The sequence below is a fragment of the Oncorhynchus nerka genome, linkage group LG11 (genome assembly GCF_034236695.1).
Source record: "Oncorhynchus nerka isolate Pitt River linkage group LG11, Oner_Uvic_2.0, whole genome shotgun sequence".
Lineage (NCBI taxonomy): Eukaryota > Metazoa > Chordata > Actinopteri > Salmoniformes > Salmonidae > Oncorhynchus > Oncorhynchus nerka.
Window position 1 is genome coordinate 55,769,052 of NC_088406.1, and position 27,236 is coordinate 55,796,287.

The window sequence follows — 27,236 nt, forward strand, 5'->3', positions numbered from 1 at the left end:
GATGTGAGGTGTACTAATGACATGTGGCCGAGAAGATTGTGAACATTTTTAAGGCCTTTGTTGTATCTATGAACACCCCCCACATTCATACCCTCTGTACTCATCCACTGGAAGATAATACAGGTTATTGCAAATCCTCTGTTGATGACTGGGTTCTTTCTTGTATGAAGTGGCTGTTAAATTGCTCTGCCATTATTAGTATTAGTATTATTGTATGAGGTAATCTTGTTGGGGTTACCCCTGTGCTGTGATGTGGGTTTTATATGGTGTGTATTCTCTTTTCTTTGGCTATCTGGTAAACAGGCTACACTCTAGGCAGTTTCTTCTGCTGATGTGTGTGGGTCTGGTAGTGGTACTCTCTCTATTGTACTATTTTCCTTTAGGCATGATTAATACCTGCCTGGCACCCGACCAAAGTCTTTCTTTACCCCTCTAATAAATACCGCTACAACGTGGACTTGGATATGTTCCGCATTGCGTCAAATAACAACATTGATGAATATGCTGATTCGGTGAGCGAGTTTATTAGCAAGTGCATTGGCGATGTCGTACCCACAGCAACTATTAAAACATTCCCAAACCAGAAACCGTGGATTGATGGCAGCATTCGCGTGAAACTGAAAGCTCGAACCACTGCTTTTAACCAGGGCAAGGTGACCGGAAACATGACCGAATACAAACAGTGTAGCTTTTCCCTCCGCAAGGCAATCAAACAAGCTAAGAGTCAGTATAAAGACACAGTAGAGTCGCAATTCAACAGCTCAGACACAAGAGGTATGTGGCAGGGTTTACAGTCAATCACGGACTACAAAAAGAAAACCAGCCCCGTCGCGGACCAGGATGTCTTGCTCCCAGACAGACTAAACAACTTCTTTGCTCGCTTTGAGGACAGTACAGTGCCACTGACACGGCCCGCTACCAAAACCTGCGGACTCTCCTTCACATATTCTTCATCCCTTTACACTTGTGTGTATAAGATAGTTGTTGTGAAATTGTTAGATTAGATTACTCATTGTTTATTACTGCATTGTCGGAACTAGAAGCACAAGCATTTCGCTACACTCCCATTAACATCTGCTAACCATGTGTATGTGACAAATAACATTTGATTTGGCTGTAATCGCTTCCAAAGGTGCTTCAACAAAGTACAGAGTAAGGGGTCTGAATACTTATGTAAATGTTATATTTCAGTTTTTTTTAATACATTTGCCAAAATGTCTAAAAACCTATTTTTGCTTTGTCATTATGGGTTATTGTGTGTAGATTGATGAGAAAAAAATTTTTTAATCAATTTTGGAATAAGGCTGTAACATAATGTGGAAAAAGTCAAGGGGTCTGGATACTTTCCGAATGCACCGTATAATATAGCCCTCCAGTTGGCTATGCATAGCCGAATCACGGGTACCATCCAATAATGTATCTAAGAGTCCTGCCCCTGTGGGAGCAAGCTGTACATATAGGGACAAACATAATACTGTACCACAAGAGGAAGATACACTTAGAGTGCATTTGCCATTCTGGTAAAATGCATTGTCTATTGTATAGGACAGGAAACCAAAGTAAGGCCATGAGAGCATAGGACAGCTGGACATACTAAGGTCAGAGGGACACACAAAGGAGGGGGTCAGCCAAATGACCAACGGATGGACTATAGACATAGGACATATTTTTAGGACAGGAAGAGAAAAGACATAGTCTACTAGTCCTAATAAGGAAGGACATAACAAAGAACAAACCAATCTAAACATAAGGGGCCCATAGGATAAGATGGGCATTTATTATTTTTGGGACATGAAGAGGTCCTGTCACCATTATAACTGAACTAAAAGCAGATATGGGCGTTATTGGGCGTGAACAAGCAGGATGCACAGATTGGGATATAATGGTGGCAGATGGACTGAGGGAAGTAACTTCATTTGCATGCGGGATGGACACATATGTTGTATGTGTATAAATACAGAGCCAGAACTGTATGAATGGAAATAAAACACATGAATGAGAAATCTCTGTGGAGGAAGGATAAAGAACAGGTTGTGTGTGTGTCGTGCCAGAGGATGTCCAGAGGAGGGACAGCGGAGTCTTTCTGTGACAGGCAGGGTAATAAATTAAGAGGAGGCATTCTTAACTATCGCTAGACAAAGGGAACGAAATTGATAAACATTGGGCAAAAGAAGGTAAGAAAATAAGGATAAAACATTGACGTGATAATGTGTTGAACGACCATTGTAAAAAATACAATAGGTGTTAAAAAGAGGTATTAAACAAGGCACGGATAGTATATAACGGATGCGAAGTAGGAAGAAAGAATTTAAAAAATATACAAGATAGGATAAATTAGGAATAAAAACAATAAGAAACAGTAGAATAGAATATAATAAGTAAGAACCAATAAATAAAAAGTGTAGATATTATAAATAGCTGAATTAAAAGAAAAGAAAAAAGGTATTAAATAGGATTTAATACACTGAATAAAGTTAAAGTAATAGAATAAGTACTGATAAAATGAATAGAACATAATATAACCCCTATGCAGAGTATAAATAATAATGATATTTGTGAATGGGATAAACGCACAGTGATATTTGAGGTACTGTACTAGAATAAGACATTAAGTCTTCTGTAGTATTCAGTAATACAGTTGCAGACATTATAGAGTAGGCTTTAATAGGAGGTATTAAGTGCTGTAACTAATGAATTATTATCTGGGAAAGTGGGTAGCCCTACCTTGGGAAATAGTTAATAAAAGGGAGTGTTTAGGAAAAATAAATAAATAGTGGCATGGAAACAAACGGACTGTTTCTCCCTGGAATATAGAGATAGCGAAATTTAATAAAGCCATAGAGTCGCTGAAAGAAGCGCACGTTAATTCTACCAATTCGGCTTGAATTTGAAAGAGCAAACTGGATAATGTAGGGCAACAATACCCGGTAAACAGGATAAATAAAATAAACGATTAAGGGAGGCATTAATGAATTGGAACAATCACATAAAACCATAACAAGAAGCTTAACTTACCAGCGTTTTGATGTTAATTAACATTCTATCATCAGAAAATACATTACGATGGGGGACAGATATGATTCTGCTTGCCCTCGCAGACGTGCGAGTGGTTAGCAGAGCTATAGAGAATATCTCAGCCTAAGAAAATAGCTCCCTGTTATAGATGTGGAGCTAATGGTATGGGAAGAATGAGTGTAAGGTCTAATGATGTTCTGTATTCTGTCATTCTGTATTATGTTTTGTGTTGGACCCCAGGGAGAGTAGCTGCTGCTTTTGCAACAGATAATGGGGATCCTAATAAAATACCAAATACCAAAGTTGATATTGGGAGATTTCAAAACGTGGTAAATCATGCTATTTCACGGAAAACTTCAGATTTTGCACGAATGACTCATGGGTGAAAGATGTATGAAACCCCAATGAATGCACAATCAAAAGGATCTACCCATAAAGATAGGGGACGTTACAAGTGTTATCAGTTTAGAGATTGGTAAACAGAAAAGATGAACCATTTAAGTGATTGAAAAAACATTATAGACAAGAAATCATATCAAAAGTGATGTGAATATTGCTTTTTAAAAACAGATACTTAGATTGAATATGTATACACGTTGAAAGTGATTTGGTGTAGTGAAAAGGTGCCTTTGTAAATGTGTTTGTTTTACTCAGTAAATTGAAAATGTGCTTAGTCTGTTTCGATGTGTCCTTAATTGCACCAAAGTGATTGAAAAGAACTGTAACATTATACACGTGTGACAAGCAGAGCAGAGCAGAGCGGCACAACTAACGGTTGTTTGTCAGATAAGCATTAGCCAAGTGACTCAAAAGGTCAATCCCAGCTTTCATGGTGTATTATGACGCATGAAAACTTGGACAGACAGCCACCTCTTCTGTCCATTGAGCCAATGCTGCTGACCTGTTTCAAGGAAATGTATGTCTCTAGCTGACAACTCTGTCTGGATGCCTCACCTAAGCAATGTTGTGGGTGGTGCGGCAGGTTAGCCTGTGACACAGGCTGTGTCCCAAATTGCTGTATATAGTGCACTACTGTTGGGCCCTGGTCCCAAAAGGGAATAGGGTGCCATTTGGGACATAGTCTGCATCACAGGAATAGGATGCCAGGGCCCATTTGGGATGCAGACACAGTCCTCTGTATATTAACAGAGTCTGCAATGTGTGTGTGTGTGCTACCTGTGCGATACGGTGGTGCTGCAGGTTGATGACTCTGGACACAGCCATTTGAATGCTGCCAAACACCGCCACCACCTCCAGGATCTTATCGTCAAAGGATGGCGCCGTGAACGTCTGCAGGGAAGAGGACATGTCATAATACACTGAGTGTACAAAACATTTGGAACACCTTCCTAATATTTAGTCGCTCCCCCTTTTGCCCTCAGAACAGGCTCAATTCGTCAGGGCAATAACTCTACAAGGTGTTGAAAGCGTTCCACACGGATGCTGGCGCATGTTGATTCCAATGCTTCATACGGTTGTGTCAAGCTGGCTGGATGTTCTTTGGGTGGTGGAGCATTCTTGATACACACAGGAAACTGTTGAGCGTGAAAAACCCAGCAGCGTTGCAGTTCTTGACACACTCAAACTGGTGCCCTAATCCTAACCCTGCTACAATACCCCGTTCAAAGACAAATCTTTTGTCTTGTCCATTCACCCTCTGAATGGCACACACACAATCCATGTCTCATTTGTCTCAAATCCTTCTTTAACCTGTCTCCCCTCTTCACCTACACTGATTAAATTAAAGTTTTCACCTGGATACACCTGGTTCGTCTATATCATGGAAAGAGCATTTGTTTCTTATGTTTTGTACACTCAGTATATATGTTGTGAAGAGCTGTGGTCGAGTGGCAACACTTCTCACATGTACAGTACCTTCAGAAAGTATTCACACCCCTTATCTTTTTCCATGTTTTGTTGTGTTACAGCCTGAATTTGAAATGGATTAAATTGAGATTTTGTGTCACTGGCCTACACACAATACCGCATAATGTCAAAGTGGAACTATGTTTTTAGAAATGTTTACAAATTAATACAAAATGAAAAGCTGAAATGTCTTGAGTCAATAAGTATTCAACCCCTTTGTTATGGCAAGCCTAAATATGTTCACACTGTGTGCAATAATAGTATATAACATTATTTTTTATCCCTAACATGATCTCTGTATCCCTAACATACAATTCATTATTTGTAAAGTCCCTCAGTCAAGCAGTGAATTTCAAACACAGATTTAACCACAAAGCCAAGGGAGGTTTTCCAATGCCTCGCAAAGAAGGGCACCTACTGGTAGATGGGTAAAAACATGTATTTATTTTTTACTTTGGATGCTGTATCAATACACCCAGTCACTACAAAGATACAGGCCTCCATCCTAATTCACCATGTCGCCAATGGCCCTTAAATGTACACACAGAGCTAACATTAATAATATACAGTACATGTCAATCTCTCCTGGCACAAAGTAGAGGAGAGATTGACTTCATCACTACTATTTGTGAGAGGTATTGACATGTTGAATACACCGAGCTGTCTGTTTAAACGACTAGCACATGGCTCAGACACCCATACATTCCCAGCAAGACATGCCACCAGAGGTCTCTTCACAGTCTCCAAGTCCAGAACAGACTACGGAAGGCGCACAGTACTACATAGAGCCATGAATACATGGAATTCTATTCCACATCAAGTAACTGATGCAGGCAGTGAAATCAGATTTTTTTTAAAATACACCTTATAAGAACAGGGGGGATTTTGAAGAGATACACACACAGTTGTCAGTTCATAATGGTTTTAAAATGATATAACTGGCTTAATTTTGCTAGGCAGCAGCTAATGGGGATCCATACACAATGGCACACATACACAATCCATGTCTCAATTGTCTCAAGGCTTAAAAATCCTTCTTTATCCCGTCTCCTCTATTTAACAGTTGACATCAAAAAGGGAGCATATCTCAAAAAGAGAGGGTTTTGATGACACTTACATCATCCTCTTTAGTCCCGCCCCAGAATTTGGTGCCACCTGCATAGCTGGGGATGTTCAGGACAGCTATGCCCTGCAGGCTGGGGAGGGGAATAGGCCTCCCGTCACACTAAACACACATACACACACACACACACACACACACACACACACACACACACACACACACACACACACACACACACACACACACACACACACACACACATTATCATACTGTGACAAAAATAAAACTTTCTGCATATGCTCTGTTACAAACACCCACAATAACAACACCAGACATTAATTGAAAAGTCCAAAAACAGAGGTGTCAATCCCAGATTGTCCTTTAAGGTAAGGGTCAGGGTTCGAGTTAAGGGATGACAGTCAAGTCTCTTTAGGGAACGGCACACTGAGGCGCTTCACACAGATAAAATAGTAGTTTTCGTCTTTCGAAAGTACAACTCATCCCTGCTTTTATTCCGGACGAGTTGCATACGTACAAATGTGGATGTATTGTCTTCGTTGGAGTTTTTTGTTGGACAATTTCAACTAATCTCCGTTGTTATTCATCCAGCAACGGATGACACTCATTGAAAAACCACTGTCTCCACCCGGAATATTCAGACAAAATCTCAATGTGGACGTACCCTTAGTTGCACTCACTTGGTCATCGTTGTTTTCTTACCTCCAGCAGTACCTTCTGCTCTAGGTTCTTGTAGGTGCGATGCAGCAGCTCTTTGGTACCCAGAACCCCGTACCACATCATGTTCTTGGTGCGACTCCTGAACACAGACCGACCCACAGCTTACCACAGTGGCCGAGCACACACACACACACACTGTATACATAGAACCAAAACAACACAAAGAAATGTGCTTTATGTTCAACAAACAAACATTAGGCTCTTTGTGGAGAGCAGCAGCACAGAAATGGAAGACATTGCTATTATAAAGGACAAAACACACCATGAGGTCGAACAGTTTAAAGCAGCAGGTGAAAGCTAACATGGCCAATCACTGCTTTTAGCCATATGTCTTTGCGGTGTGTCTGAGCTATAAACAGTTTCTCTGGGATTTAGTGATTTTTTTGTGTGATATTTGCAGTCAAAAATGCTTGATTTTGCTGCGGCAATACAGCTATTTTGCATAGCAATTTGCAAAGATTTTTGTCCAAATGATCACGAAAATGCACTGACGTGGGACTAATTTACTACAATTCTGCACAATTTGCTTTGCTAAAGCTATGATCTTCTGTTCAAACATGAAAAGAAATTCAAAGTGGGCCCCAACTGGTATGCCCTTCTTGCCCTGTCTGAATTCATTGTTTCTTAAATGTTCGATTCTTACTGACTGTCTAGGTTTTACTTTGGTGATTGTTATTTCCATAATATTTTCTGCATTCTTTCTGTGTTGTTTCAGTCATTTAAGTTAACACTGAAAGCATTTTTCCAATCCCCAAATGTATTTCTAAATTGTCTGGTCTGTTTTACAAAGTTTTACACGGACCCAGACTAGACCCCTATCAAAACTACCAAAACCCAGACCCTGTGTACTGAGTCCATGACCAGACCAACACTGTATTTATGTGGTCTCAAGACAAAGACCACGAGATCAAGACTACATCTCTGCTTATCACCCGATCCAGGGCTGGGTCTATTTGGTTTAGTTAGCCTTCGCCCGCTTATTGTTGAAGTCCAGTGATATCTTAGCATCTAGGCCGATCCCAAAGTAGTTGTTCATCACACATTTCTCAGTGTAGCAGTCACTGAAACCAAACACAGTACAAGGTCTCTCACGACTCTGGAGCAAGAGGTAGATGATGATGAGCTTAAAGGGATAGTTCACTTCAAAAGCATGGGGAAGGCTGGGACATGGAAAGAGGAAGGCAGAGTTCTTTCCCATGCTTTTTAATACACCACTTGCTAGTTCAATCCGTTTCCACTAGCATTGCTCCAAGCTCCAAGACGCTGGCCAAGAGATTCTGGACATTGTTTAATAACCAGCTAACAAACCTAAAAATGTTTTGGATGAAATGACAACACCAAAGATAAGTTGAAAATAAGCTAAAATCTAAAAAGTTAACTAACCCTTTATGGGAAGGAGGAGAGAGACTGAAACGTGGACACTCACAAGGTAGAGACTGAAGGAGTCAGCGTTGACCAGCAGTCTGCTGATGACCGAACTGCTGGAGAGGGAGCCAGAGATACCAGCCCTAAGACCTGAACAAACACACAACACATACTGAACACTGACTGACAATTGAGCACAGAGAGAGCAAAATGATATCACAGGAATATAAAGTGTAATAGTAAAAAAAAAGTTGGTTATTTTTCGGTTTTTAAACAACTAATTGTCCAATGTCAGTTCAATTATTTGAATTCCATTTCATTCAGGGTTTTTCTGTGAGCTCAATGCGCTGCAGTTTCTCTTGTGATTAATCAGATCATGCCAAATTGTGCGATATAATAGGGAGTTGTAGTTTCCAATAGGCCAATGTTCTACATAAAGTTTTCTGCGTTAAACTAACTACAATGACCATAATCCATTGTGTGGCTACTTTTCCGGTCTGTTTCTCTTTTACGCCTGCTACGTAAGGGACAGAAGAATGCAGATCATGAGGGAATATATAGAGAGCAGTTTCTTTGCGCGGTATCTCTACCTGAAAATACATTATCTAAGTAATTGATAGTTGGTATTCAGCAGTCATAAAAGTATGGCGTATTTACTTTGAAGATCTACCAAAATATTGGTTTTGTCAGACAGCCTAGGCAGCAGCTCTGTAAAGGAGATGATGACTTGGAATTGAATCATCATCAAATAAAACAATTGTAATATACACAACAACTGAAATATTCTATTAAAGTAAAGTTATTATTAAGTGATAATCAGTCATGGGCAGTCACTACCATCCTGGGACTTTTATTAATTGTTTTATTCTGTGATTTTACAGCATTTAACCAACATTAAAGAAAGTATTTAAATCATAACAGAACCGACCTCAAAAAGCACTACGGTGTAGACAAGTGTCTACGGGGGTAGGGGTCGATTTGGGATTGGGGAACTGAGGGCCCTTGGTACAGAGCTGGTGAGAACTTGTGCCCTTACTTGGGTAGAGGATCTTGGTGTTGAGCATTGGCATGCTCTCTCGACTTCCTGTCTGGGCAGGAAGTGACGCAGAGCTGCCCAGTGACAGTCTTCCTTTGTTGATGAGCTTTTCACAAGGAGTCTTGGACACTACGGGATCAAATAGAGACACAGAAAGACATGAGACACTGGGATGATGATTAAAGGCCCACTCCTTAATTTAAAAACAACACACATTTAAAAGAGTTAATCTTCAAGAATAAATGGGCACGCATCATTAATTAAAATGATCAATTTCGTCTGGGCCATTCGTTAGGGCATGCAACGAAAAACACGTTAAAAAGGTAGTCCTTCCCTGGTTCGGTCTTGTTTTCTTACATTTGGTACCAAATGAACACGACCCAGGTTAGGAGACTCAGGGTTCACTGACTGACCTCTGCGGACTGGGTGGATCCTGGTGCTGTTACAGGCGTTCCCACTGTAGGACGACTGCAAAAACAGCTTGACTTGCTCTTCCTCCTCCTCCTCCTCTGCCCCCAGAGCAAACCCCTCCTGAGTCTGGGCATTCTGCTCGTCCACCGCTGAAAGAAGAATAGAGAGGAAAACCATTCAGCAACAAGAGTAGGTATTGTATTTTGAAAAGTACAGGAGAGATTAAACCACTCTTTCTTTTTAAATGTAACTTGGCAAGTCAGTTAGGAATCAATTCTTATTTGGACGAGTGTAGATAGCAACTATATTATCTCAGGGTTGGCATACGTCTATTCCATTTCGCTTCACTCAATTCAGGAAGTAAACTGAAATTCCTATTCCAATAACTATAATACCTGAGTCATTGCTACAGGGAGTCCTGCTCTCCTGTTGCAATGCTCATGGCTTTCATGTTTTTGGCTGTCCTCTGTTTTAATGTAACATGTGAAACCTCAAGTATGCCAAGTAGGTCAGTGTATCCTACTATGTTTTAATGCTTGTTTATTTTTTAACCACATCAGACAAAAAGTTCCCGTATAGGAAAAATAACCTTATTGTTATTATAATTCCAATTTTCATAATTGCTTACCTTTCTCAGTGTGCTCAATGATCTGACTGATGGATTTCTTCAGGCTGTTGGCTCTCAGCATCAGCTGTTCCCTGGGTTTAAAGATGGCCGTCAGGGGGCTGGGAGAGCACGGCGGGCGGCGTGCGATGGCACCAGAACCCCCTCGCCCTCCTCCTGCTCCTCAGCGATGGTAGGAGGAGGGGCAGGCATCATAGTAGACACCTGCGCCTCCTCGTTGAGAGTCTTCAGCAGCGAGTCCAGCTTCTCCTTCAGAACTCCACACTGCAACCAATCGACCAATCAACACAGATCTGATTCACTGGATTAGTACAAACATGGCAGGAGGGAGTTTCCACCATATTTCTTATACCAATCATTTACATAAAATCACTGAATGGATGTGAACAACTGCACACTTTGGGAGGAAGATGAGATAACTGGGACAAAGCAAGGGTTCCTTGCAGCTTACCTTCTTGGCCATAGCCTCCGACTCCTCGGAGCTCTCCTTGTTCTTCTCGTAGGCCTTCCCCACTCGAGCCACAAAGTCTTTCACTGTCTCACACAGTACCCTATGAACATGCACAACACACACACACACACACACACACACACACACAGTCAGGGCAATGGAAGCCTACACCTAACAATGCTCGGGATAGTGAAGCTGGACATAAGAAACAGTATGGACATAGCAGGTGGGCAGACTGATTGAAGTTACAGACATACTTCGCCGAGGAGATGACCACTGAGTGCTGATCTGAAATCAGGATCATGGACAGCTCCACCCAGTTATTAAATGTAAATGAGTCCAATGGGTCTTTCCATGTCACTTCTGCAAGCCATGACACCCACCATCTCAGATTCTGAAATCCTTTCTGTAGTTAGGATAAGCATTCCTGCAACATTAGTTTGTTGAAATATAATTTGATCTCTGATAAATTAAGCTAATTGATCGCACCCAAATTGGACATTTTAATTTATAGGATTCATATAATGTTCAATAATTATGGTACCTCCCCCAAATTATATTTCAACAAAATAATTTTGCTGTAATCTGTTTCCTTATCTGTTTCTAACAGAAACGATTTCAGAACAATCAGATGGTAGTTGTCAAAATCCTCTTTCTTGTTCTTTTTGAGGTGGAACAACTCCAAAGGCAACTTATAAATACACTTCAAAGCCAGACTCTAAACTTATTTTGTGCTGTGATTTTTTGCAGAGAAAGAACGCCCTAGCGCAGAGTAGAGTGTAAGTGATGAAATGTTATTCATGTCATCAGGAAATGTTATCATTATCAAAAAGGGGTGGACAGTAAACAGGACTAATATAGGGACTAAACAGGACTAATATAGGGGTGGACAGTAGACAAGAAACATAGGAAATGTACAGAGAAAAAGACAGACAGGAAGAAAAGGAGAAAGAAAGTAAGAAAGAAAGAAAAAGAGGGGACTCACAGTGAATGTCACAGACTGATATTTTGATGGACAGTAGCCCAGAGACAAAAATACATAAGGACAGAGAGAAAGAAAAAGAAGTAGGCCAAAGAAAGAAAAAGATAGAAAGAAGGGACTCACTGTGAAAATGTTGTTGACGTTCTTAGTGCTGGATTCAGCCACTCTCGCCTCTGTCAGGTCAACCTTATCAAAGAGAAAAAACATTTGATCAGTCCTTCTGATTCGCAATCCCTCCTACCTTTCATGTCTCCTCTTTACTGTCCTGTCTCAATAAATACAAATAATATATATTATTTGTATTTATTAAGACCGGAAAAGCATTCCAGGTTAAGCTGGTTGAGAAAATAGCAAGAGAATGCCAAACTTGGCATTTAGGCAAAGGGTGGTTACTTTGAAAAATTTACATTTACATTTAAGTCATTTAGCAGACGCTCTTATCCAGAGCGACTTACAAATTGGTGCGTTCACCTTAAGACATCCAGTGGAACAGCCACTTTACAATAGTGCATCTAAATCTTTTAAGGGGGGTGAGAAGGATTACTTTATCCTATCCTAGGTATTCCTGAAAGAGGTGGGGTTTCAGGTGTCTCCGGAAGGTGGTGATTGACTCCGCTGTCCTGGCGTCGTGAGGAGTTTGTTCCACCATTGGGGGCCAGAGCAGCGAACAGTTTTGACTGGGCTGCGCGGGAACTGTACTTCCTCAGTGGTAGGGAGGCGAGCAGGCCAGAGGTGGATGAACGCAGTGCCCTTTGTTTGGGTGTAGGGCCTGATCAGAGCCTGGAGGTACTGAGGTGCCGTTCCCTCACAGCTCCGTAGGCAAGCACCATGGTCTTGTAGCGGATGCGAGCTTCAACTGGAAGCCAGTGGAGAGAGCGGAGGAGCGGGGTGACGTGAGAGAACTTGGGAAGGTTGAACACCAGACGGGCTGCGGCGTTCTGGATGAGTTGTAGGGGTTTAATGGCACAGGCAGGAGCCCAGCCAACAGCGAGTTGCAGTAATCCAGACGGGAGATGACAAGTGCCTGGATTAGGACCTGCGCTGCTTCCTGTGTGAGGCAGGGTCGTACTCTGCGGATGTTGTAGAGCATGAACCTACAAGAACGGGCCACCGCCTTGATGTTAGTTGAGAACGACAGGGTGTTGTCCAGGATCACGCCAAGGTTCTTAGCGCTCTGGGAGGAGGACACAATGGAGTTGTCAACCGTGATGGCGAGATCATGGAACGGGCAGTCCTTCCCCGGGAGGAAGAGCAGCTCCGTCTTGCCGAGGTTCAGCTTGAGGTGGTGATCCGTCATCCACACTGATATGTCTGCCAGACATGCAGAGATGCGATTCGCCACCTGGTCATCAGAAGGGGGAAAGGAGAAGATTAATTGTGTGTCGTCTGCATAGCAATGATAGGAGAGACCATGTGAGGTTATGACAGAGCCAAGTGACTTGGTGTATAGCGAGAATAGGAGAGGGCCTAGAACAGAGCCCTGGGGGACGCCAGTGGTGAGAGCGCGTGGTGAGGAGACAGATTCTCGCCACGCCACCTGGTAGGAGCGACCTGTCAGGTAGGACGCAATCCAAGCGTGGGCCGCGCCGGAGATGCCCAACTCGGAGAGGGTGGAGAGGAGGATCTGATGGTTCACAGTATCGAAGGCAGCCGATAGGTCTAGAAGGATGAGAGCAGAGGAGAGAGAGTTAGCTTTAGCAGTGCGGAGGGCCTCCGTGATACAGAGAAGAGCAGTCTCAGTTGAATGACTAGTCTTGAAACCTGACTGATTTGGATCAAGAAGGTCATTCTGAGAGAGATAGCGGGAGAGCTGGCCAAGGACGGCACGTTCAAGAGTTTTGGAGAGAAAAGAAAGAAGGGATACTGGTCTGTAGTTGTTGACATCGGAGGGATCGAGTGTAGGTTTTTTCAGAAGGGGTGCAACTCTCGCTCTCTTGAAGACAGAAGGGACGTAGCCAGCGGTCAGGGATGAGTTGATGAGCGAGGTGAGGTAAGGGAGAAGGTCTCCGGAAATGGTCTGGAGAAGAGAGGAGGGAATAGGGTCAAGTGGGCAGGTTGTTGGGCGGCCGGCCGTCACAAGACGCGAGATTTCATCTGGAGAGAGAGGGGAGAAAGAGGTCAGAGCACAGGGTAGGGCAGTGTGAGCAGAACCAGCGGTGTCGTTTGACTTAGCAAACGAGGATCGGATGTCGTCGACCTTCTTTTCAAAATGGTTGACGAAGTCATCTGCAGAGAGGGAGGAGGGGGGGGGGGGAGGAGGATTCAGGAGGGAGGAGAAGGTGGCAAAGAGCTTCCTAGGGTTAGAGGCAGATGCTTGGACTTTAGAGTGGTAGAAAGTGGCTTTAGCAGCAGAGACAGAAGAGGAAAATGTAGAGAGGAGGGAGTGAAAGGATGCCAGGTCCGCAGGGAGGCGAGTTTTCCTCCATTTCCGCTCGGCTGCCCGGAGCCCTGTTCTGTGAGCTCGCAATGAGTCAAAAAAAAAAATCTCAAATATAAAAGATATTTTGATTTGATAAACACTTTTTTGTTACTACATGATTCCATATGTGTTATTTCATAGTTCATGTCTTCACAAAAACATTTACAATGTAGAAAATAGTACAAATAAAGAAAAACCCTTGAATGAGTAGGTGTGTCCAAACTTTTCACTGGTGCTGTATGTGCATTAAAGAAGCAGAAAGTTTAGTACTTGGTTCCATATTCCTAGCACACAATGATTACATCAAGCTTGTGACTCTACAAGCTTGTCTGATGTATTTGCTGTTTGTTTTGGTTGTGTTTCAGATTATTTTGTGCCTAATAGCAATTAATGGTAAATAATGTATTAGGTCATTTTGGAGTCACTTTTATTGTAAATAAGAATATAATATATTTCTAAACAGATCGTTGACACATGTGAGAAGTACCTGATTCGTAACAGAGAATGCCACTTGTAGGGCTCCATGTGGTGCGGTCTGGTTCCCTGGTTCAATTCCAGGCTGTATCACATCCGGCCATGATTGGGAGTCCCATAGGGCGGCGCACAATTGCCCCAGTGTCGTCTGGGTTTGGCCGTCATTGTAAATAATAGTTTGTTCTTTACTGACTTGCCTAGTTAAATAAAGTTTAAATGAAACAAAAATGTAAAATACAATAGAGCTAGTTAGCGGTGGTGCGCACTAATAGTGTTTCAGTCGGTGACATCACTTGCTCTGAGACCAAGAAGGAGTTGTTCCCCTTGCTCTGCAAGGGCCGTGGCTTTTGTGGCGCGATGGGTAATGATGCTTCGTGAGTGACTGTGGTTGATGTGTGCAGAGGGTCCCCTGGTTTGAGCCCAGGTTATTGTGAGGTTCTGTGTTATACACTATAGCCCGTTACCATATCATATGTGATGGAATATTATTTGCTGTTGGCTTGTGTGGGTGTATGTGTTATGCAACATAGCTGACTTGAGACATTGTTAACAGTTTCAGGGCCATGGGACTTTCTCGTGATGGAAAAATACAGAACAACATAAAAACGGACACATACAGAAAGTAGTGTAGGGAACAAACGGTCTTTTGTTAGATAACAGGAGCCAGGTGCGTGATAACTGTATCGAGCATGGGCGCATAGATATTCTACACAACTACAACGACTGACCGCTGAAGCGCCTAGGGGGCTGGGACCAGCTCGGGCGCCAACGATCAACGATAGGCTGAGTGAGTTTAAACCACGCCCAGTCTCTACTCTGACAGGCCGGCTCGGAAGCAGGAAGTACTTCTGTCAGAGTATATTATAATATCTTTGTCAGGAACAAGTCAGTTCTCTGTTTGCCCTGCGAGGTGTGACCGAGAGCCTGTGTATATGAAAATTGCATTTACCACTTATTGCTTAGCTAATAAAAAGTACATAGTATACAATATGATGACTCAATGTCATATTTATCCTGATACCAGATTCGATTGACCCAACCCCAATTTATATTTTTGACTACTTTTACATTCCCGAAGAAAATATTGTAATTTTAAAATTTTCCTTGACATCCAAAAGTAATGGTTACATTTTGAATGCTTAGCAGGAAAGGAAAATAGTCAAATTCACACACTTATCAACCGAACATCCCTGGTCATCCCTACTGCCTCTGATATGGCGGACCCACTAAACACACATGCTTTTTTTGTAAATGATGTCTGAATGTTGGAGTGTGCCCGTGGCTTTCCGTAAATACATTTTAAAAAACAAGAAAATGATGCCATCTGGTTTGTTTAATATAAGGAATTTGAAATTATTTATACTTAGGTATGTTTTAAACAAAATACTTTTAGACTTTTACTCAAGTTTAATTTTACTGGGTGGCTTTTAATTGTCATTTTCTATTAAGGTATCTTTACTTTTACTCCAGTATGACAGTTGGGTACCTTTTCCACCACTGGTCACATGTCACTACTTCACAGAAGAGGCATTTGAATTATCTTATTTTTTTATCAATCTGGAATATGAACATTCATGTGCCTTAATATCAAACTTGGATTCCATCTGTAAAAACGAATACAATTGTTAAATTTACAAGCCAAGTTGTTTTAGCCACGGAAAAAGACAGGACCCTTCCCGCTAGCCATGATTGGCTGAGATAATGGATGGGCTGGACATGCCGGGAGATGAGTTTGGATTGGTCTGCCAAGTAGTATGCTTCTGGTATATAACGTGAGCTGCTCACTATGCGTTGATTAACCTTTAACTGCAGTTTTTGTTAAAGATATAACAGAACGTCAAAGGTTTTGCTATTTTTTCAGCAACATTAATGCCCTGAATTTAGCAGGCGCTATCAAATTGGAAAAAGTTGAGATGGCCTACTTTCTGCACATGCCACAGTCAGTGTGAACCGGAGTAACTTGACTAAATGATGGCGAAAACAAAGCTGTACAGTGCCTTCGGAAAGTTTTCAGACCACATGACTTGTTCCACATTTTGTTATGTTACAGCCTTATTCTATAATGGATTACATTTTTAAAAATTCTCATCAATATATACACAATATCCCATAATGAAAGAGAAAACACGTTTTATTTGCACATTATAAAAATTTAAAAAACAGAAATATCTTATTTACATAGCTATTCAGACCCTTTGCTATAAGACTCGAAATTGAGCTCAGGTCCATCCTGAAACTCCCCAAATACAGGTGATCCAAGCTTTTAGTGTCATACCCAAGAAGACTCGAGGTTGTAATCACTGTCAAAGGTGCTTCAACAAAGAACTGAGTAAAGGCTATGAATACTTATGTATATGTGATGTCATTTTTTTTATGTATAAACAGCAGTTTTTGCTTTGTCATTATTGGAGTATTGTGTGTAGAATGATGAGGGGAAAAAAACAATCAATTTTAGAATAAGGCTGTAATATAACAAAATGTGGAAAAAGTCAAGGGGTCTGAATACGTTGAAGGCACTGTAGCTACAAACTAGTTGAGATTATGCTGGTTCATTGTTTAGCTAGCTAGCTACATGTCTAAACAAAAGACTCACCAAATGATTACATGACCCATCAAGTTAGCCAGGTGTGTCTGGGAGTTATTATGGTGAGTGATTAATAGAGTGATTCATCTCCTGGGTGGCGCACTGCATGCCAGATGCAGTGCCACCAGAGATTCTGGGTTCGAGCCCAGGCTCTGTCGCAGCCGGCCGCGACCGGGAGGCCCACGGGGCGACGCATCCCTGGCAGGCAGGGATATCCTTGTCTCATCGCACACTAGCGACTCCTGTGGTGGGCCGGGCGCAGTGTACACTGACCAGGTCGCCAGGTGTACAGTGTTTCCTCCGACACATTGGTGCAGCTGGCTTCCGGGTTGGATGTGCATTGTGTCAAGAAGCAGTGCTCTTGACCTTCGCCTCTCCCGAGTCAGTACGGGAGTTACAGCGATGAGACAAGACTAACTACTACCAATTGGGGGGAAATTCTTCAACTTTTTTTAAAATAGAGTGATTAACTTCTTTGGGACTGGTATTAGCTTGGATAAAAAGGTGCCCAGAGTAAACTGCCTGCTCAGTCCTAAAAGCTAGAATATGCATATAATTAATAGATTTGGATAGAAAACACTAAGACGTTTCTAAAACTGTTTGAATGATGTCTGTGAGTATAACAGAACTCATATGGCAGACAAAAACCTGAGAAAAAATCCACCAGAAAGTGAGAAATCTGAGGTTTGTATTTTTTCAACTCTTTGCCTATCCAAGATACAGTGGAAATGGGGTCATATTGCTCTTCCTAAGGCTTCCACTAGATGCCAACAGTCTTTAGAACCTTGTTTGATGCTTCTACTGTGAGGGAGGGGGGAATGGGAGCTGAATGAGTCAGAGGTCTGCCAGAGTGGCATGAGCTGGTCACCCGCGCTCACGTGAGAGTTAGTTGCAATTCCATCGCATTTCTACAGACAAAGGTGTAGTATGATCTAAAATAAGGACAGGTGATAACGAGGTTCTAGCTCCAGCCTGTTTATTAACCTAACCCTCACATGTCCTACATAGGTACGGATACCCCCAAGGGACATCCTACTACAAAAGGAATTCTCCGGTTGAAACATTATTGAAGATTTATGTTAAAAACATCCTAAAGATTGATTCTATACTTCGTTTGACATGTTTCTACGAACTGTAATATTTTTTTTCGTCTGAACTTTCACCTGGACTTGCCCGCACGTCGTGAGTTTGGATTGTGTACTAAACGCGTGAACAAAAAGGAGGTATTTGGACATAAATGATGGACTTTATCGAACAAATCAAACATTTATTGTGGAACTGGGATTCCTGGGAGTGCGTTCTGATGAAGATCATCAAAGGTAAGTGAATATTTATAATGTTATTTCTGATTTCTGTTGACTCCAACATGGCGGATATCTTTGTTTTCTGAGCGCCGTTCTCAGATTATTGCATGGTTTGCTTTTTCCGTAAAGCTTTTTTGAAATCTGACATTAAGGAGAAGTATATCTATATTTCCATGTATAACACTTGTATTTTCATCAACATTTATAATGAGTATTTCTGTAAACTGATGTGGCTCCTCTCGATATTACCGGATGTTTTTGGAACTAGAACATAACGCGCCAATGTATACTGAGATTTTTTAATATAAATATGCACTTTATTGAACAAAACATACATGTATTGTGTAACATGAAGTCCTATGAGTGTCATCTGATGAAGATCATCAAAGGTTAGCGATTCATTTTATATATTTGTGCTTTTTGTGACTCCTCTCTAGGCCGGAAAAATGGCAGAATCTTTCTGTGACTTGGCGGTGACCTAACATAATCATTTGTGGTGCTTTCGCTGTAAAGTCTATTTGAAAGATCTGGAAATCAGCATTTGTCCTACCACTTTTAAAAGGGAGAGATCCAACTCTTTTAAATAATTATAGGCCAATCTCAAAGCTGTCACCCTGGTGAAAATACTTGAAACCCTTAAGAGTTTTTATATGCTAACACTATTTTATCTATGTACCAATCTGGCTTCAGGCAGAAGCATAGCAGAATTACAGCAGTCATGAAGGTTTTAAATTATATTACTGAAGCCCTTGACAAAAACAGCACTGTGTCTCACTTTTTATTGATCTCTCTAAGGCTTTTGATACAGTTGATCATGCTATACTGAGGCAGAGATTGTCGAGTGTAGGTCTTTCAGAGCATGCAGTTGCATGGTTTGTTAACTATCTGTTTGATAGAACTCAGTGCACTCAATTTGATGGGCTTATATCTGTTAAATTGTCTGTCTGTAATGGTGTGCCCCAGGTCTCTGTACATGGTCCCTTCTTATTCACTATTTATATACATAATTTTGACAAAAATGTGCAACTTCACTTTTATGCTGATGATACTGTTATTTATTGTGGTGCCTCGTCTCTCACAAAACCTTTCCAGAACTTGCAAACTGCTTTTTATACTTTTGTGTCATTTGAAGCCTATCCTCAATACTGACAACTAAACTAATAGTGTTTTCTAAAGCAAGACATAGATCTCTGAACCTTTCACCTATTACTACCTGTCAGGGTAATGAGATTGAGACTGTAACCTCATGAAAGTCTCTTGGAATTTTAATTGATGACTGCCTCTGTTTTAAATTGCATATTCAACAACTTACAAAAAAAATTAAGCTGAAGTTGGGATTTTATTTGAGGAATAAGGCCTGTTTTTCTTTTGAAGCCAAAAGGAGGCTAGTAATCAGCTACATTTATGCCTTTACTAGACTATGGGGATATTTATATACGAATGCTTCAGCTCAGTGTTTGAGAACAATTGACACCCTTTACCATGACGCATTGAGATTTATTTTAAATTGCAAAACCCTTACGCACCACAGCCCTTTGTATACCAGGATTGGCTGGCCTTCTCTAGTCACTCGTAGGCTGTCACTGGTATAGTTTTATTTACAAAGCCATTTTGGGTTTACTAACATTTTATATGGGCATTTTTATTGTTCTGGTGTGGTGGGTACTCTCTTTGTTCACAGGGCCTTATCCTGCTAACTGTTCCAAATGTCAGAACTGAATTTGGTAAAAGAGCTTTAAACTGGAAGAACTTGTCCCGATTGGTATTTCTAAATCACTGATGAAGGATTTTGAAGCTGATTCCCTGACCTGTCAATGTTTTTAATTAGCTGTTTGATGATTTTGTAATACTCTTGTGAAGTCTATGGTTTTTACTAGATTACTTGTAGTTTTTCATGTCTGTCTGTAATTGTGTAATGACTTGGTGCTGCCTATCTTGGCCAGGACGCTCTTGAAAAAGAGATTTCAAATCTCAATGAGCACTTCCTGGTTAAATAAAAATTAAATTAAATTTTCTGCTGGACCAACTCTCGGAGTGCTTGTCGTTGGATCATGCTGAGGTCTTCCCCCATGGAAACTGCGACGGAGGACGGGTTCTGCTGTTCCCGGGAACAGTGCTTGCCATCTCTTTAGAAGGTACATATGGTAAAGCTGGAGGCGTTTTCTCCGCTCTGGTTGGCTGACCTTATAATTGACGTCACCCACCCGCTCGACAATGTCATTTTTTGCTCTCTGTTATGGGGATCAGCACCAAGACCTTCTTACCTGGGTGGAAATATCGGGGTTGGGCCCCATGGTTGTATGCATGCTCCTAGGTGCATTCGCCATCATCCTCTCTACACCACCCGATGTCACAGGAAGGCCAAAAAGATCTTCAAGGACAACAACCACCCGAGCCACTGCCTGTTCACCCCACTATCCTCCAGAAGGCGAAGTAAGTACAGGTGCATCAAAGCGGGGACCGAGCTTCTATCTCAGGGCCATCAGACTGTTAAATAGCCACCACTAACATTGATTGGCTGCTGCCAACATACTGACTCATCTCTAGCCACTTTAATAATGAAAATTGATGTAATAAATGTATCACTAGCCACTTTAAACAATGCCACATTACTTTATATAATGTTTACATACCCTACATTACTCATCTCATATGTATACACTGTACTCTATACCATCTACCGCATCTTGCCTATGCCGTTCGGCCATCGCTCATTCATATATCTTTATGTACATATTCTTATTAATTCCTTTACACTTGTGTGAATAAGGTAGTTGTTGTGAAATTGTTAGGTTAGATTATTTGTTAGATATTACTGCATGGTCAGAACTAGAAGCACAAGCATTTCGCTACACTCGCATTAACATCTGCTAACCATGTGTATGTGACAAATAATTTGATTTATGAAAAAGTGCCAATAGCCATCTGAAAAAGCACCTAGATACTTGATCTACATATTTGTCTAACCTTATATTACTTTGGCCTCTCAAGCATAACACAAACAGTTAATGTTGGAACTGTAAGCTCTCTGCCCTCCCTCAGTATTTTAGTTCTGTGCTTGTTTGTTGCTGTGTTTTTGTTCTGTGTGTCGGCAGAATCAGCTATTCTGGAAAGTTTTTCTGTTTTTATCAACATGTGCAATTGAAACATTGCTAGAAACCCACATGAAAAGAGGCCTCAATCTGCCTCCCGGGATATGTTTGTGTGCATGGTTGTTTTAAGCGAACATCATTAAATATGACATCAGTTTGCGTGTGGGTATGTATGTGAGTGGATTTGTATTCTTCTTACAATTATTATATTCCTTTGTATCTGAACATGTCTTACAAAAGGGTAGTCACAAAAACAAATCCTCCAAGCAAAGTTGTGCTCCTGTCCGTGTAAACTGATCACGGCAGTCACCGGGAGACACCTTGTTTACATCAGAACCGCGGTTCAAAGAGGCTCCCTCTCAATCTGAGAGATCTGCTGAAGAACCACTGATGTAGTTATAGAAAGAAGCATAGGTGTGTCTGTTCAGTGCGGTGGAAGGATACGTGAGAAGACGCAGCCGTGTAGCTACAGTAATGTTAGACAGAAAGGAAGAGGACGGTGTGCTCAGCCTAAATAGTAACGAAGTGGAAGTGCTGTTCTGTCGACGGACAGCAACAGAACAGCTTCTGTATGAAAGGTAAAGGAGAGAAAAAGACTGATAAAATAAGAAAATAGGGGAAGAGTGTGTGTTCTGTAGGAGACAGGGTGCTTAATGTAGGGTCACTTTCTTTAAGTATCAGAAGGCAACCTTTTCTCCCATATCACAGGCACCCACTGGGTTTCCATCACATTAATTTAAATGTTTTTGGATGTCTGTATATGCTTGTTCTCTAAGAAAATCACAAATAAAATGTTAAAGAAAAAGTCCATAGTGATTCAGTACAGATGTATTCTGTATAACGTACAGTAAATCGATACAACAGTGAACATTACTATAAAGCATAGGCCTTGGGTCTGGATTTGTCTACAGGTATACTGAATGGCAATACCATGGCATCTACAGTAATCTTATTTTATCTATTGATTTTCCTTTATTTTACCAGGTAAGTCATGTAGAACACATCTCTTTAACAATAACGACCATACCAATATGGAGCAATGAGTCATGCAGCAAAGCAGACAAGTGACAACATTACATAAGCAGACAATTCTTAAAAGCTCTCTACATCATCTCGCCTTTCGGGTTCTTCATGACCCTCAGCATTTCAAGCTGTGACGTCCAGCTGATGTTGTACATTAGGCCTTTGGCCATGGCTCGACAGTGTGGCTGACCCATGCAAGAGCTCTGCTTCCTTGGACAGCCCGCTCATGCCTCGGTGGGTGACTCATCATCGTCAGGGATGACTCCTTTCAGGTAGACCCTCTTGAACTCCTCAAACACCATGTCATCAGACTCACTGCCAGCACAGCCATAGTGTTGAGTTAACAACGATTTGAAGAGGTGGAGAAGGACAGGCACAGAGAGAGAGGGGAGAGAGAGATGGGCAGAAAGAAAGGAGAGAGACACAAGGAGACATCAGTATCAGTCCAAAGAGAAAGCCAGTCAGGTCTCTCACCAGTCAGTTCTTACTGACATGCATGCATGTTATAAAACTGTCTGTCACTATACCATTTCAATTTAGCCAAGTCCTATTGGACTATTGGAACAGGAGGACGCACAGTGACACAAAATAGAATGCAAAACAAAAGGATCTAACACTGAATAATAGGAGCAACAGGCAAGCAGGAGGAATCACAACACAGAAATATAATATATAGAACGGACATCTACAGTCAAGTCAAAAATCCGTGATTGGCGGACTGGTGGCAATATTGAGTGTACCCATGCCAGGAAGTTAAATCTTGACGCTCAGCATTACATTTAATGTCTTTCTATTTCTATGGATCACACACACAACAAAACAGGGAGTGGCATGAAATGACATCACAACAAAACAGGAGCGGCTTACCCCTCCTTAGCTGTATAATGCAAACAGATCCAGGTATGGAAAAGGAATGGAAAGAAAGTGGTCATCATAAAGGATAACATAAAAGAATGTCATCAGAAGAGATTGTGTCCTCTCTATATAGGCCTAAATGTAATCTGGATGGAGGCGTATTAGGTATGTGTGGACATTACAAAGCTACTTGTAAGCTTGTCTACACAGCAGTGGGGTCACTGGGGTGGATTTAGTAATAAGAGGAATCAGCAATAAGACAAGCTGATTAAATACATTGGCCTCTGAACACTGCTTGAAACGGACTGCAAAATGTTCTAATAGAAGCTTGACAGTGATTGTAAGGTGTGCAGTAGACAGTTATTTAAAAGGCCAGAAGATTTTCCAGACTATGTGACCTGTCCAAGGAAAAACTCCCAGCCCTAGTCAGTCATCAAGGGCTCTGAGAGGGAATGCATGGAGGGTGATGAAGGGAGAGTGAAGGGTGGTGTAGGTGCAGAGCTTTGTGAAAGACATAGTGGACATTGTGGACATAAAGAGAGAGGCTGGGGATTAAGAGGCCCTGAACTAACCTGGCTCAGGTTTAGGATGCATGAGTCGGAATGGGACCTCCACTGCAACCTCACTGGAACAAAAAATACATTCACAAAAATGAGAATAGGTATGACAGAAACTTTATTTTTTATTACTGACTGAGTGACTGCAATGTAAAAAATAAAAAATAAATTCACCGAAAAGATGAGTAAAAAAAAAGCCTGTGGAACCAGTTACTTAATCATATTTAGTTGAAATCAGACATACCTAGATCCCACCATCCTTTTGAGAATAGATCAGGAAAGAAGGTGATTAGATGAAGATTAAATGAAGTGGTATTATTTAGAATATTTAACATAGGAGCTTAGATTATGTTATGGTAGATATGCTATGGCTAGCTATAGAAGATTCACATACTCACCCAGAAGCATTGAGCCTAACCACCACTTTGTAGGACACAAGCATACCCTGCACTTCCTTTAGGACTTCCTCCTTCACACTGCAGGCAGGAGAGAGGCAGGTCAGAATATTAGAGATCTTCTGCTGCCGTCTTGTAAATGTAAACCAGTATGAGATCTCAGAGCAGCAGAGCATAGTTATGCTCACACTCACATGCTCGAGGAAGCCAGACAGGTGTCCTCATGCTTCAGTTTCCCATCCAGAGCAATGCCTCGTCTTTCCTTGTTAGCAGCCAATAGAGGAATGAGGGTGTACACGTTCTTCAGGGTTGTTCCAGGGGGCACTGTATCTCTGTGGGGAAACATAGGAAGACATTGCCTTATTTGTGATTCCACCAGCTTGATGATGTAACTTTATTTGACCAAAAACTAATCACCAGCAATAAAGGTAGCATAAAGAGAAAATCTACACAGAGGTAGAAAGTTATTCAATGGGGAATGTATTTTATTAAATCCAATTAAATTGTCTGAACAAGAGACTGATTGATTGATACTTACGAGGTCTCTTCTAGGGCAACTGCCCTGACATACTTGTCATTGGAATAAAGTACCACGTTGGTCACCTGCTCCACTGTAGAAGGAGGCAGGCAGAATGAACATATATAGTAGGTCACTTCAAAACACCACACCGCCAAACAGCAACAACAACATTCTCACCTGCAACAGTGATGTCTTTCAGTGATCTGCTGGAGCTGTTGTTGATGTAGACACTGACCTTGATTGGTTCACCATGGTAGTGTGTCTGCAGGGAGAGAGAGAGGAAGACACAGACCAAGCCACTATTAATAGAGGAATGAGGGTGTAAGTCACAAGCAAGTCTCAAATCACAAGGTTCGTGTCTCAAGTCGAGTCCGAAGTATAACGGGTCAAGTCCAAGTCGTTTATTCTAAGAGCAAGTCAAGTCGAGCCAGATGTGCCCTTTAGCAAGGCACCAAAATCAACACAAAAAATTGCGTCAGGGGTGCTGCACTGTGGCTGACCGAGTACTTCAAGGTTTGAAAGCAAAAGACACATTTTCGTAATCTGAACGGAAAATATAAGTATTCTTCTTCTTTGCTGGAATTGTGGATGCAGAGACTAATATTCCATAAGATCAACGTAATAGTATCATCAGGGGCGGACTGAAACAACAATTCAGGCTGGGGATTTGACTCCATCCCAGGCCACCCTGTTCACGCAAACCACTAGAACGCTAATTTTGTAGGCTAACCCTATCTGTTGATGTAACGGGTACCAAACTAGTTATACATTTGGCCACTATGTTCATCTGGGAAGAAAGTTATCCACATGACAAAATACACACATTTGGGACTGACCAGTTTTCAAGGTATGCTATGGCTATGGGTGCACCCTCAAACTCTCTAGGAATACACCAATCATAGCACATACAAATGTACAAGGCTAGACACACAAAACTATTAGCCTACACTTTTTAAAAAGAGAATGAAATATCCAGAGTTAGCTCAAATGTTCAAATTATTATCTTTATATTCAAGCATCAAGCATATCAAAAGTATCAAACAAAACTTCACACACACACACACTCACTGAACTTGAACATAACATTACAACAATGTAAGTAGGTATAATACAAAAGTCGAAAAAGACCTCTACAAAAATTTAGATTACAATGTTCACTCACTGGTGTCCATAAAGCCAACAGCACACAATAAACACGTCTATACACTGAGTCAATGAAATTGAACATTGGCTACATAACTGCAAGTATAATATGAAAGTCCAAAAAACATGCCTCTGTAGAAAAGCTTTAACTCACAGCAAATGTTCTTTCACACTTGTCAGCCGGTTAAGGAAGAGTCATAACATAGCTACTTCAGAGTAACCAGGAAGTAATTACCACTAGTAGCAATATCATTTCAAAAACGTGCCATGATTGTCGTCCATGTTTTCCAAGTTATATGCAGCTTTGTGTCTGTGTCCTGTAGCTAAGCCCACATTTACCAACAACTAACTACATCAATCACACGTTCCATGACCTGCCTCCTCTTTCTGACCCGGTGGTCTCGTTGAACTGACATTTGCTTATCTCTCAGAAGGGTACAGATGTCTGCTTTGCTGGCTCTGAGGAAAAAGGCTTCTGCACTTTTTCTATGGGTCTTGCTTCTCGCATGTTCCTGTACCCTCTCATGGGCATGTTTCCAGGCCTGCATGCCCCCTTTGATAAATGCACTATCACTGGCTGAAGGTTTTGCGAATTCAAGACATACTGAGCAGAACAAGGAGTGAGTTACTTCATTGTATGTCAGACATTTTCTGTTTGTGCCATCTTTGAAGTGGAATATATTGGGAATGACTGAGGGGTTTGTTTTGGGTGGTACTGAAAAAATAAGTCAAAATCCTTGGACTGATGGGCAAAATAATCAAATGGATTTTCAGTGCTTTCGCTGTGCCTTTCAATTTTCCATGTACTGGGCTCTGAACCTCTCTCTCTCTGCACATCTGGTTGCTCTGCAGAATGAGATTAACATTGTAATTAACCTAAACTTAAACTTGTATTACTCGTGCAGTCATCGATTGAATGCCCCCCGATTACAGTCCTACTGATAACCTCATAAATAAAGCACATATTAATCTAAAATCATAGCCTCCATGTTTAGGTTTGTGCTCTTCAGTTGTAGCTGAAGGTTCCTGCTCCGAGTCTGACTCTGAACTGACCACCATCTCCAGTTCTGCAGGAGCACCTGAAGCTCTAGTGATGCTGCTGCTTCCTTCTCCACCTTTTCAAAGAACATACTCTATTATCCTATTCACTATCATTAGTGTATCAGTAGGCAACATGAATACAGCTCTGGAAAAAAATAAAAAGAGTGGTCTCTTAATTTGGAGTTGTCTCTTAATTTTTCCCAGAGCTGTATGTTATTGTAACTTGTAATGCTGGTACTAATGGTGCTAATGATCTTTGTCATTGCCTGTGCTGTGT

General features: G+C 41.4%; 1 protein-coding gene and 1 pseudogene across 1 annotated transcript in view; both read right to left on the reverse strand.

Moving 5' to 3' along the window:
• The window catches only part of LOC115137516 (diacylglycerol kinase delta-like), a 51,674-nt pseudogene extending 29,056 nt beyond the window's left edge, over positions 1-22,618 (reverse strand).
• The window catches only part of LOC115137181 (S-arrestin-like), a 39,947-nt gene continuing 34,948 nt past the window's right edge, over positions 22,238-27,236 (reverse strand). The window contains exons 9-16 of the mRNA XM_029673313.1: positions 24,953-25,037; positions 24,794-24,866; positions 24,450-24,587; positions 24,259-24,336; positions 24,105-24,119; positions 23,876-23,928; positions 23,316-23,325; positions 22,238-22,763 (exon numbers count right to left, since the gene is read on the reverse strand). Coding sequence (XP_029529173.1) covers positions 22,673-22,763; positions 23,316-23,325; positions 23,876-23,928; positions 24,105-24,119; positions 24,259-24,336; positions 24,450-24,587; positions 24,794-24,866; positions 24,953-25,037 — 543 coding nt within the window. The 3' untranslated portion in view covers positions 22,238-22,672. The remainder of the gene's footprint in view (positions 22,764-23,315; positions 23,326-23,875; positions 23,929-24,104; positions 24,120-24,258; positions 24,337-24,449; positions 24,588-24,793; positions 24,867-24,952; positions 25,038-27,236) is intronic.